The sequence below is a fragment of the Pollachius pollachius genome (assembly GCF_949987615.1).
Source record: "Pollachius pollachius genome assembly, chromosome: 1".
NCBI lineage: Eukaryota > Metazoa > Chordata > Actinopteri > Gadiformes > Gadidae > Pollachius > Pollachius pollachius.
The window spans coordinates 4,678,215-4,692,467 of NC_136934.1; the positions used below are offsets into that span (position 1 = coordinate 4,678,215).

The 14,253-nt window shown below is 44.4% G+C and overlaps 1 protein-coding gene across 1 annotated transcript; it reads left to right on the forward strand.

The window, feature by feature from the left end:
* Positions 1-11,628: 11,628 nt before the first annotated feature.
* LOC307078857 (serine protease inhibitor A3M-like) lies at positions 11,629-13,439 on the forward strand (the record flags this gene model as incomplete). The annotated part of the gene is made up of 5 exons (XM_079740861.1): positions 11,629-12,280; positions 12,376-12,446; positions 12,602-12,798; positions 12,984-13,131; positions 13,245-13,439. Exons 1-5 carry the CDS (start codon positions 11,632-11,634, stop codon positions 13,437-13,439), a joined length of 1,260 nt encoding a protein of 419 aa, XP_079596987.1. The 5' UTR covers positions 11,629-11,631.
* Between the last annotated feature and the right edge of the window lie 814 nt (positions 13,440-14,253).

The following is a 14,253-nucleotide window of genomic DNA, read 5'->3' on the forward strand; positions in this document are numbered from 1 at the left end:
CTGGAAAAACTTGAAGCTGAAGAATCAGAGAGGAAGAGGGTTCTCGAAGCTGAAGAATCAGAGAGGAAAAGGGTTCTCGAAGCTGAAGCATCAGAGAGGAAGAGGGTTTCTCGAAGCTGAAGAATCAGAGAGGAAGAGGGTTCTCGAAGTCGAAGAATCAGAGAGGAAGAGGGTTCTAGAGGCCAAGCGCAGGCAAATAGAGGGAATGGATACTTTAAAGAAGCTAAAGGCTGCCAAGGCACGACAGCAAGTATATGAGCAGAATGAATGCTCAGATGAAGAAGTGAAAGCGCTGCTCCATCAACATGTCCCCTTGAAGGAGGAGAAGAAAGAGGTCAAACAGGAATGTAACCTGTCCATCAGCGTGAGTCATCTTCCTATACCGGAACGATCAACATTCAACAACGATCTACTCAGATTCAACGACTGGAAGGTTTAATTTAATACGCTGATTGACCGGAAAAACATACCGGGTGAAGAGAAGATATATTACCTGCGAAGGTATGTAGGTGGAGTTGCAAAAAGGGCCATAGAGAGTAATTTCCTTCTAGGCACAGAGTCTGCCTATCATGCAGCATGGACCATCTTAGAAGAGAGCTATGGCAATCCATTCCTCATCGCCAAAGCTTTCAGAGGCAAGCTTGAATCAAGGCCCAAGATAAGCTCCAAAGGAAGCTCAGAACTCCGAGAACTTGCTGACTTCCTCCACAGCTGTGAAGCCGCCATGTCTCAGATTGAGGGTCTTGAGATACTCAATGACTGCAACGAGAATCAGAAAAGGCTTGCTAAACTTCCAGACTGGCTGAGCTCAAGATGGAATAGGAAGGTTAGTTTGTCAAGTTCGTTACACGTGAAGCAAAAATCGCCTGCAACCCGATATCATCCCTCCATGCTCTAAAACCAGTTGAAAGTGAGAAGAGCAAGGATCCAAGGAACCGTGGTCCTGGAGCAAAGGTATTGGCGACAAATTCAGGCGAAAAGGCTTGCCACAAGCTGTGGGTTCTGTGAAAGGACAGGGCACAGTCTTCACAAGTGTTATAAATTCATGGATGGAACTGTCTCTGACCGAGTCAAGTTTGTGCGATAAAAGGGGTTGTGCTTTGGCTGTCTGAAGTCTGGCCAGCGCTCAAAGGACTGCAAAAACAAAATGATCTGCAAAATGTGTGAGAAAAAACACCCGACTTGCCTCCATGATAATCGCACCAAGGAAGGAAGGATGTCAACAATGCCTGATGCAGCAAGGGACATGTCAAATGGATGCAAGATTGAAAGGTCACAGGATAGGGCAGCAAGAACCTCACTTGAAGCAACATCCAATAGAGTCCTTCAGCATGTCAAAGACACTCATACGTCCAACATCCTCCCAGTGTGGGTGTCAGCCACAAGTGAGCCTGATCGTGAAGTTCTTGTGTATGCACTTCTGGATACACAGAGTGACACAACCTTTCTCTTGGACGACACTGCAAAGGCTCTACATGCGAAGAACGAACCAGTTCAGCTAAAGCTCTCAACAATGGCTTCAAGAAACACTGTTGTGTCCTGCAGGAAACTGACTGGTCTGCAAGTAAGAGGAATGTATTTGGACAAGATTATTCCCCTGCCAGTGACCTATACAAGAGAATTCATACCGGCAAACAGAGATCATATTCCCAGACCGGAGACGGCGAAAGCATGGCCACATCTCGAACACATTGCAGATGAGATAGCTCTGCACCAAAGCTGTGACATAGGCTTGCTAATTGGCTATAACTGTCCTCAAGCACTTGTCCCAAGACAAGTGGTTTCTGGTGAAGAAAATCAGCCCTTTGCACTGAGAACAGACTTGGGCTGGAGTGTAGTTGGCTACAGCAACCTATGTCTCCACTATGGAGATGCGATTTGAGTGAGTCACCAGGTCATCGTGAAGCAAGTGATACCAGGTAATCCATCCTTTTCAAACCTCACAAGCGAAGTGCGCTACGTCTGTAGAACACAGATCCAGGAAGTTGTCTCGCCTGCAGCTGTTCTCAAGGTGCTGGAATCTGACTTTGTAGAAAGAGCTTCACAGGACGGCAACATATCTCAAGAAGACCTCAGATTCCTGTCATGGATGTAAAAGGGCATCAGGCTCAAGGAGGATGGTCGGTATGAAATGCCACTGCCATTCAAGAAAGACAGACCCAACTTACCAGATAACAAGATATGCGCTATCTACCGTCTCAGATACCTAGAAAGGAAGCTAAAGAGAAACGAGCAGTACTACCAAGACTACAAGACCTTCATGGACGAGACCATAACCCGTGGAGATGCAGAAAAGGTCCCACAAGAAGACATCAGCAAAGCCCCAGCATGGTACATTCCCCACCACGGGGTGTATCATCCACAAAAGCCTGGGAAAATTTGACTGCTCCGCAAGATTTAAAGAGACATGCCTTAATGATCATCTCCTGACAGGCCCAGAGTTGACAAACACCTTGGTCGGAGTCCTCTGTCGGTTTCGTCGAGGGCCTGTAGCAATCATGTGCGATATTGAGCACATGTTTCACCAGTTCACGTGAAGGCAGAAGATCAAGATTACCTACGTTTCGGAAAATCTCGAAGCAGAACCCTCCACCTACCGGATGAAAGTCCACTTGTTCGGTGCAGCTACCTCACCTGGCTGCGCCAACTTTGGACTCAAACACCTCGCCGCTGAAGGATGAGGATGCTTCAGTGAAGACACCATCCGCTTCATCCAGAGGAATTTCTATGTTGATGATGGGTTGGCAAGTGTAACATCTGAAAGGCAAGCGATCCAACTAGTGAAAGAGGCAAGAGAACTAAGAACACGTACAGGCAAACTCTGGCTACATAAGTTCATCTCTACCAGCAAGGAAGTCCTAGCCATAATCCCTAAAGAGGAATGTGCTAAAGCTGCCAAGGACTTGGACATGGCACTCGGAGAGCAACACGTGGATAGAGCACTCGTTGTTCAGTGGTGCATGTCTTCTGACCAGTTCCAGTTCAGGGTGCTTGTCGAAGAAAATCCATTTACCCGAAAAGGAGTCTTGTCCACGGTTGCCTCAGTATATGACCCGCTTGGGTTCATGGCACCCTTCATCCTGGTTGGAAAGCAGATACTGCAGTAGATGTGTCGTGACAAGCTCAGTTGGGATGACTTCTTGCCTTATGACCTTCGACCCTTGTGGGAATATTGGCTCAAGAAAAAAAAAACCTGGCTGGTGTGAAGATCCAGAGATGCTACGCTCCACCAAGCTTCAACGTCCAGCACTATGAGCTTCACCATTTTTCTGACGCCAGTGTGTCAGGCTACGGAGACTGCTCATATCTCAGAGCGGTTAATACATCAGGTCAAGTCCACTGTACCTTAGTCATGGGAAAGTCACCAGTGTTGTGCCTGAACGCGTTCATTGAACGATAGTTCATGAACTCGTTCATATTTTGGGCGAACGTGAACTGAACGTACTGTATTACTGCCTGATGAACGTTACTGTGAACTCGTTCATTCTGGTGTCTGTGAACGGCACGCTCACTTGGTTTAACTTCGTTCAATATGGGGGTTATTTGTTTATCAACACGGCGGATGCGCACGTGGATCGCCGTGTTGTTTGACCGGTTGCCATGGTAATCCCTGTGAGGTTAATTTGCAGTTGCGGTGTTGCCAGTTTACTGTTACATTAAACTGTAATCAGAAAACGCGGTTATATGCTATAGACCCTATAGTATCTGTCGTATGAAGGCTGGGACGAATTTCAAATTATAAATATGTACACTTTATTTTGAAAGTACAGACCGGCGCGATTCCCATTGAAACGAATGGCGCGGTGATAATTCTTCTAAACTAAGAGCTGTTAAATTGTGGAAAATGAATTAAACTGTAATCAGACAACACGGTTATATGCTATAGACCCTAGAGTATCTGTGGTATAAAGGCTGAGACGAATTTCGAATTATAAATATGTACAATCCATAACGTTAGCTCTCTGGCTCATAGCTCAGCGGACTAGAATACCTCATAGAATCATTGCTTTTTGGCCGGAAATGGAAAGGGGGGCTGTTCACGTTTGATTGTAGTCTTTTCGCTCGGTTCTCCATCTCATCAGTAGGGCTAGAACCGAGAGAAAAGACTACAACCAAACGTGAACACCCCCCCTTTCCGTTTCAGGCAAACGAGCATTGAGTCTTCCAACAGAAATCAATGGGATTTACAAAATGCGCTAAATGTGCAATAAAACACGATAGAAACTGTATTAAGCTACGATACTTGATTCAACCACTCTATTTCATCCTAGACAAAGCTCAAAGGGGGCTCAATGTTCAAAATGCCGGAAAAAACGAATAGCTCACAGCAACATATTGAAAAAAAGAACTATGAACTAGTTCATTTTTTGGAACTGTGAACTTAGTTCAAATTTTTAAATTATGAACGTTTAACTGAACTAGTTCATTTTAAAATTTGTGAACTGAACTTTGAACTAGTTCACGTAGAAAGTGAACTTTCCCAACACTGAGAGTCACCCCTTCTAAAGTCACGACCATACCAAGACGAGAGCTGTCAGCAGCAGTGGTAGCTGTCCGCACCAGTGACCTGCTCAAGAGTTTGAAGTAGAATGCCTACTAGAAGTATTTTGGACTGATTCAATGGTTGTACTTGGATACATCAGTAATGAAGCCAGAAGATTTCATGTGTTCATAGCAAACCGCGTAGAACGCATCAAGCCAAGCACAGAGTCAGCGCAGTGGAGGTACGTGACTACTGAAGAGAACCCAGCAGATCACGCCTCACGAGGTCTCACGGCAGAACAGGTTGTAGCCTCTAACTGGTTAACAGGCCCAGGCTTTCTGTGGCAGAAAGAGCTACCAAGTGGAGATGTAAAGGTGGGAGATATCTCAATTAGTGACCCAGAGCTCAAGAAGGCCCAGGTTCATGATACTCAGGCAAAGGAGGTGAGGTCGCTTTTAGATTGCCTACACAAGTTCTCAGACTGGTTAAGAGTGGTGAAAGCTATTGCCAGGCTCAAGCGCAGTGCGAAGGAAGTCAAAGGTCTCAAGCCGAAGTCCTGTGAAGCCAGCAGTCTAGAGGAAAGGAGAGAAGCCAGTCACCCATTCATAAGACAGTCACGCTGTCGGAAGCAGACTGAAGACCTCAGGGTATTAAACTCACTCTGTTTATTAGTGACCCAAAGTTAGATAGCACCTTTATTCAATGTTTTATATGAAGTATATGTCCTTAAGACGTTTAAGTAATCACAGGTGATTGGTGGGAGGGTAACTGCCGCACATTGGCAGTTTGTTTAATTTGTTAACCTCGTTTTTTGTTCCTACTGTTTATAATGGCATTGGGGCGGATCTAATTGCCACTGGCATATGTTTCCTACACCACACCTTTTAGCGACGTACCTTGCCAAGCAGCGCGAAAGAAGCAGCACTTTTTATAAGCTAGAAGTTAGTTAAACGCTAAAGGCACTTAAAGAACAAGAAAAACTATAAAGGACAAGGAAGAAGCATACAAGAAGATTCCCTCCTTAAGTAGTTAGCAGTGGACGAGTTCTCAGGGGTTGGTTCGACCTGGAAAATAAAAAACCTGTTTTCTAACAAAGAACTCTGGCCTCGTGTGTACTACTTGGGAGCTACATGGTGGTACATAATGGTGAAAATATTCGACAAATATTTTCTGTGGTGGTATGCTGTATAAAAAGTTTGAGAACCACTGCTCTAGATCAACCGGGCACGTTCCTAGAAAACTATTAGGTATTCACTGAACAAACTCTTGTCATCCACCGAGGATTCCTCACATATCTGACCTTCTGTGAAAAGCGAGGGTCGCATTTCCCCAGATCCTACCATTTAGCCCTGTTTACCTGTGCATACATACATAGCACCACACTACAAACAACCACACACCACAGTTTAATCCACTTCATTTATTTACATAATACATAATTCACAGTTAACCATACATTAATTTGTCTGTCACAACACAACGCTCACAATTCAACTACCCTTCTTCCTGTCCGTCCGGCAAACTGGTCCATGAGGAACGCGTGCCGCATGGGAACCAGGGCTTTATTTTCTGTTCCGGGACAGTTCATTTGGTTTGCTAATGGCGGGGGTGGTAAGGGAGCGTTTGTGCTTCTGAGTGTCGTTTTTATTGTTGGTGTGATTTATTTATCAAAGACTGTGTTGTTTGTGTGTGTATATATATTTATATGCATCGTTTAATGAATATATAGTGTTTGGGCTATTGTTCTGTGGCGTTTGATTGATCATGGTGGTATTGATTTCTCACCTATCCCAGTAGGCTCTCCCAATCAGCCTCTGATTGGTGGGCCTATTTAATGGGGAGACATGGTGTAAATTGGGGCGGGCATTTGAGATGCAACAGCTTAAGGAGAGGCTGTATTCTTTTGTTTGCCTTTTTTCACGATTTTGGAAGTTTAAATAAACCGACAGCATTTTCCTTAAACTCCCTGAGCCTCCTCCTGCTTTCAAAAAGTTCACTCCTTGGGTGCGTCCCGTTCAGCATGTGAGTTTGGGGTTCAATACCTCTTTCTCACAACTGCCTTTGCATAATTCAATGATAAATAGCTCTAAACTCTTAAGTGAGTGGGATTAGATTATGTCAAGTAACCCAATACTGCTCATTAAACTTTGTTTTACCAGCATCATGTTTTAGTTGGCAGATCAATGTGAGTCTTCCATTGTTTTGTTTGGACCAGGCATAGTGCAGAAAACCTGGCTGATCTATCTCTGCAGCGCATTACCCTAGTCCTGAACGCGGCCCAGTGTCGTCGACAGGCTGGGGCTGATTTATACAAGGGTACGAGTATTACATATATGGGCATTGAGGCCCGCCACTCCTGCAACTTTGACCTGAGCCCTAACTTCCAGAGATCAGCATGCTTCATAGACGGCGCTCTCGATAGAGGAGGTGAGTATGCAAAGATTGCCATTTATGTATTGACGTGTTCTGTGAAATGTTTGCGTAAATATAGAGTAATTGACCTCCCCTCTTGTTTGTCGTAGGGAGGGTCCTCGTCCACTGCCAGGTCGGAGTCAGCCGCTCCGCCACCCTGGTCCTGGCCTACCTCATTTTGAAGCAGAGGCTGACCCTGGTGGAAGCAATATGTGCTGTTAAAAACCACAGGGGGGTGGTCCCAAACCGAGGCTTCCTGAGGCAGCTTATACGACTAGACGGTCAACTGTTTGGCCCTCATCAATACAAACATGTTTAGTCCAGCTGTGTTTTGTTCACATAGTGATAGAGTTCCCCTGAGCGACCGGTCGATAATCTGTCTGTAAAACAGACGGACTGATTGTGTTTGGTTAGTTTTTCTTAAGAGTCAACTGAGAGTTGCATTTTTGACGTCATTACCGGTCTCGGAGGATTTATAGCGTTTCCGTTTGTCTTTTTCATTGTCATGAAATTGGCTAGTCATTGTTTATTGTTAGCTACATTAGCCTCTTTAGCAAACCAGCCCGAAAACAAACAACACAACTTTACATTGTATTGCAAGCACAGCAAGACCGTGCAATGCATAAATTGGTGACCGGAATAAAGTACCAATGTAATCAAGTGTGTAAGAGCATTTAAAATCGACATTAAAATGACCAACGTGGTACAAATACAAAGAAAATAAATCTCTTCACGGGCGCCGCCATTTTTGTGGAGAGCGTAATCACTGCTCTCAGTCTACTCTCAGAATTCCAAGAGATGAAGACAAAAAGGGGGCGTGTCTCCGAGAAATGCCGCAAGAAAGCTGGGGAATTTCCGACTTCCGACTCGGAAGGCTGGCGTCCGAGGATTCAGGAACACACCATTACTTTCACACTAAACTCCGAGCGAAAACTCCGACCCAACTCGTCCCAGAGATTCGTGCGGAAGTAAAGCAACCCGAGTCCTCCGAGATCACGTCACAACAATGGCTGCCCATTTCATTGATAGACTAAAGTGAACTTGCAGCAATTACTAAGAGGCGAACTTAACACCCATTATAACATTTGCATTACGATACATTACTTACAATTATAAACATCACCTGATAAATACTCGCTCATGTTCAACCATCGCAAGCAGTTCTAATAACTGATTCAGCAAAGAAGCGCAAAGAGGTCCCTGCGGGCATCCATACTTATTGTTATGAAGTCTAGTCTCACAAACGATCCATTCTTTCGGGTTTATGTCATAACCTACGAACTTCTGAGGGGCGTTTCCTCTTTAGACTTAAAATAACACTCTTATTTCGGAAGAAGGGAAGGTTTACGTAAAGACCTTCTGTAATAGGTCCATGGTAAAGACACGTAAGAGCTCCTGAACCTCCGAGTTGTTTTGAAGGCGGCATGAGAGCACGAGAGAGCACTGTGGGTTGGAGAACACAGGATTCAAACAGACCACATATATTCAAACAGACTTCTTCCTGGAGCAATACAAGAAGGCAACAAGGCAGCAATCATTAAACAGGGCCCCGTTTCCAGATAACGATGGATCCACGCTCGTACGATCATTCTCACGAAGGATCTTGCGAACCTTTGTAAATTTCTTTCGAGTGTTTCCCGAAACTCCTCTTAAAATGAACGCGCGTGCACTGCTCTAATGAAGTTTGGCTTGTAACTATTACTAACTATAACTATAACTGAGTATCCTACGAAAATAATAGACTATAATATAAATGCTAGAAATATCAAAACAATTGATTAGGCCTAGGCCGCCATATGCTTTATCAGTCCTTATCCTGAACGCACTGTGCGTATATCTTTTCACGGCATTTCCCCCCCTGAAATAATTCCATATTACAAAAATCTAAAATAGCTTGTGTGACAACTAAATTTATCTTAATGTGCTGATTTCTGAAACATTGCGCAGCAAAGAGAGCAGACGTTATCTGATTCCGCATAAGGTTTCATTGATTGGCGGCACTCTCTAGTCTAAAATCTTTGGTGTAAACATAAAAAATGCAGCGTTCCATTCATGCATTATCATTCGAACGCAGAGGCTGGGCATTGACACACGGCTTTTGCTCACCCGATTAGGAAAGCTTGGTCTAGATCCTGCCCATATTGTTGGGCAGGATGATGTATAGGCCTTTTTACACTGCCGAGCCGGTTCGGTCGCGGCTTGGCACGCCCGGTGATTTCACCGTCTTATCTCAAGTTTCCTGTGTAATACCGAGGGGGTCAAATCCCCCGTTCTTTACGGCGCGGGCTTTCTTGGTTCACTGGAGAAGGCGGTGCTGCGCTTGGAGTCCAGAATTCTTTAGAATAATTTACATACTCCCGAATTATTTTTTATGAATGAAGACACCCGCATGCAATAATGAGTTCACGTCTGAGTGTAGGGTACAAACGCGATTAACTATGGTCTGGGATGTTCATAACTGTCTAGACAATCGCAACAACAAACGCCATTGATCAATATTAGGACATTTTAACCACGACGGTTGAAATAAAATCAGAGGGAGACAGCAAGTGCAGCTCGAAAGCGACCTCCCACCCAAGAGCAATGGAATTATTTGATTTTATCATATGCCTTGTAGCCTATGCCTATTATATGCCGTTTGAACGGTACATTTCGGCTGCGCATGTATTTTTGGAATTTTAAATTGCTGCTACAAATTATGTTGTTGACTTCTAACATGTCTCTGTCTTTGCTTTTTAAATCTAACAGTAGCCCGGTCTACGAGTAATATATCGGCAGTAACCACTGTTTTTGTGGTAGCCTATTGCGAAATTGCCAGCTGGACATTCAGTGGTATTGGATGTGTTTTAAAGGAGACATATTGTAGCGTCACAGGGTTTGGGAGGAAGGGGCGGGCCTTCTGAGAGGGGGGTCCCGAGGGTTTCCTTCTGGGTGGGTGTTCCGGTTGTTGAGTGTTCCGGTTGAGCTGCGCCTGTCTGTCCTATTGAGGAATCTAATAAAGCTCCTATGGACTTACTTCGCTCACTACCTCGCCTGTGGTCATTACAATATTACGGTGTTTTCCCAACAAGTAAACATAGTATTTGAGTTCTAGAAAACATGTTTTTGAAGCTGTTTGCTGGAAATAGCTTTTAGGAAAAAAAATGTCACCTACCGCTATTCCCCTCTGTTTCAGTCCCTTCAGAATGCGCTGTTTCTGGTGTCTGTAGCTTTAATGCAAATGAGCTGCTGCTCATTGACTAATGAGCTGTCTGAACCACAGCATGGAGGAGAAGGGATTGTTGCCATTTGCGGACTCCTGGAGGTCTGTCATATAATATGATATAATAATAATGTGTATTTATATAATATATCTAATATCACGGCCAAAAGCTATGTGCGCCTTGGATGATATTATGAATCACAAAGACTGTGACATCTCTGGCACTTCCACAACAAGTAAAGACTCGTAGTGGGGGATATGTCAGCCATGGTTGAGAGGAATTGGGGGAAAGGAACTTTGGCCTTGGCTCTCTGAAGTCCATGAACCACGACATGGAGGAGAAAGGGATTGTACTCCAGGAGCTGAGCTGTCGGACTTGCCGCCGAGCTCCCCGCACCGGAGCTGCCGGAATGCCGCCGAGACCTACCCCAGCCGGACCTGCCAGCTTCGGCGGCAGTTCAGCTCCCGGAGTACACCCGCCGGAGCAGCCGGAGGGCTTCTCCGGCAGCTCAGCTCCGGGAGTACAATCCCTTTCTCCTCCATGTCTTCTCCTCCGGAGGAAGAGAAAAGAAAGGGATTGTACTCCCGGAGCTTAGCTGAGCAGGGCTGCCGCCGAGTTCCCACTGCCGGAGCTGCTCGTCCGCTGGTCCACAAAATCTTAGCTATGCTCTGATTGGAGGGGAGTAGGGAAGTGGGAGGTAATACTCGTTTGGTAACTGTAGGCGGGGTACTTTCAGAAATGCATATCTCACTCAAAAAATCATGTACAGACTTTTTTTAAAGTTTGTATGCGTGTTGGAGCAACAGAGACCCAAAACAACACCCCAAATCCCAGGAAAAGTGTTGTTTTCATAACATGTCCCCTTTAATAAAACCCATCCAATACCACGGAATGTCCAGCTGGAGACTCCACTAAGGGCTATAGTAACGATGGTCTTAGCACCCTACGAGTACCCATGGAGCCCTCGTTAGCTACGAGGGTTTTCACGACGTTCGTTACGCAACGATGCTTTCGGGAAACGGTGTGAAAACTGTACGATGCTCGTGCGATGAGAAACGGGGCCCAGAGCAAATATGGAGTCATCTGTAAATAGAACACAGTGAACAAACATTTAAAAGTTCAATGTCTCTGATCATTCCTTAAAAAGGAACATCTCTCTCTGTGGCTGGGGTAGTAGCCTAGTCATACAGGCTTCTAAAACGGGAAGGTGAGTGATCTTCCATCCTCCAATCACCATTTAAAGACTCAAATGTGTATTCAATTTAATAATGAAAATGGCAATAATGGTTTTTTATTACTTTTTAACATCTAGGTCATGTGTGCACCTCCTTCTGATCATTGTCTGCCTAACCCTAACAAAATGCAACTATTTGGCATCATAAATGTGATCTCAAATGTGACTTAAGATTCTGAACACATTTAATTATAACCTTTTAGCTTTTGAAACTAACAAACGATTTAGTAAATGCACGAGGGGTCTATGTTTACTCTCAAAGGTTTCAAACTTTCCATCATCTTTCCACCAAGTTCACCATGATACGTGCTGCTTTGAGCATCTGGATCCTGTTTGCTGTGGTCTGCTTGGGCAGAGGTCATCATCTTGGCGATCAATCCCATGAAGATGGTCATGACCACCACCACCACAACGAGTCTGATCACAGCACTAGTACCCTCGAACTGGTGTCTTCAGCCAACACAGACTTTGCCATGCGGTTGTACAAAAAATTAGCTGCTCAGAAAGACTTGCAGGGCAAAAACATTTTCTTCTCCCCAATAAGTGTTACCCTTGCATTGGCTGCGTTGTCTGTCGGGGCTCGTGGGGACACACACCAGCAGATTTTTACTGGTCTGGGCTTCAACAGCTCTTTATTGACCCAGGTTGATGTAGACAAGGCCTTCCAAACACTCCTCACTGGGTTTAATGGGACCTCTCAAGAGGACCTTCGTGCAGGAACGGCCCTGTTTGTGGAGGAAACCTTCCGCCCGCGGGCCAAGTACATGGAGGTGGTGAAGCAGGAGTACCTTGCAGACGTCTTCACTGTCGACCTCAGCAACACCGCAGAGAGTGTGAGCACCATTAATAAGTATGTGGCGGAGAAGACCAACGGGAAGATTGAGAAGCTGGTTGAAGACCTGGACCCTGCTACACTCATGTATCTAGTCAGCTACATGTACTTCAAAGGTAAGCAAGTTTTAATTGAGTGGTAGGGTCTATGCGTCTGTCTCATTGATGTGGTCAACTGATTGTGTCTGTTCCCACCCATGTACGTGATGTAGGTACATGGGAGTTACCGTTTGACCCCATGGACACCAAGGAGGACGTTTTCAATGTTGACGAACAGACTCAGGTTCCAGCACACTGTTCTAGTCGCAATCGTCCCATAGCTGTGATCAATGTTGGATATCCCATTTTTACATAGTTTGAATTATGATTTATGTTTACACAACACTCTCCAATGACAATTATTAAACATTAACCATATGAATCAATGTTTTCCGACAGGTTCCAGTACAGATGATGAATATGGAGGAGTCAGTCAACACTTACTATGACAAGGAGAGTTCCACGTCAGTCCTGCAGCTGCAGTACAACGGGTCGAGCTCCATGCTGCTGGTCCTGCCTGATAAAGGCCTGGCTGAGCTGGAGGAAGTCATCGGCCAGAAACACGTCAACAAATGGCTCAAGTGGATGCGACAGAAGTATGTGAAACGACATTGCTTCTAATCGATATCTGCAGGGGTTAGAATGGAGAGCACAGGCCATCGTGAATGGACCTCAATTAACCCAACAGCAATTTGTTGTAGTTGTTCACAATCATGATTTCCATTAATGCATTTTTTGAGATCAGACTTTGAAAGTAACTATATATCCCTGTTTTCTCCAGACAAACCAATATATCCATTCCCAAGTTCTCAATCAAGATGTCTCACTCCCTGAATAACGTTTTGTCTGAAATGGGAATGCAGGAAATGTTTAGCGGTATTTCAGCAAATCTCAGCGGCATCTCAGACTTCAGGTTGGAGGTCTCTAAGGTGACGATAGAAGGCCTTGACTTTTACTGTGACATGTGAACCAGTGTCCATGTTTTTCACTGTGCCTCCCTCTGATGCTCTGTCCCTCACTCTGCTGCTCTGTTCCTCTGAAGGTGGTGCACCAAGCCACGCTGGACGTGGACGAGGCGGGGGCCTCCGCTGCAGCCGCCACCGGGATAGAGCTGAACTACAGATCTGTACACAAAATTCCTGTCCTGAAGTTCAACCGTCCTTTCATTGTCCTCATCACGGACTCCAACAATGGAAATATCTTCTTCATGGGAAAGATTGTTAACCCAAACATCTAAGATAAATAATTACTCTAAAATTAATAAGATATATGTGACTTGTTTGACTGTGTGTGAGTGTTTGTGTGGTAAAACAAATATAAGGAGGGATGGATTATATATCATAGCATGTTCCCTTTCTAGTTGATATCATGAGTCTTGCGACGCACAGTTGAGCACCAACTCAGAGAACGTGGCAAAGTAACTTTAGAAATTAAAATGCCCCTGAGGAGGGCAGTAAGTGTCCCATTTCCAGGGCCATTTTTATAATTGATTTGAGGGTAAAACAAACAATACTAGATATATATTAGACATTCAAATGACAAGATAATAACTATTAATTAAGTTATGCATGTCAAACAACACAATACATCTTCAAAATAATAATTAAAAAATAATGGGGGCAAACATGGAAAACTAAGGGGAAATTATAACACTAAACCAAGAACTTCAGCCTTGGATCTGAAAATGAATGAGACAAGTTTTCAGGCTAACTTTCTATATTATTGATAATTAATCATTCAGAGTAAACATAGTCATTCTTGGAACAATGCAGTCCATCAATAAGGCAACATTCATTACACATGAGTATATGGAGTCCTGTGTAAGTATTAAAACGAGAGTCAACATTCCAAAGTTCACTTTCTTTACTGAACTCTCGAAAGGGAACATCCCTCGCTCTAGTTGGGGCAGGTCAAACTCCTAAATAGGCTGGAAGGGATTTACCAATCATTATTCAAAGACCTCAAAGTGTAGTCTTGCTCTTTACAATACTTGATAGGACAGTCAAATTAAACAAATTGACTATATTTAGGGAATATACAATAACACATAG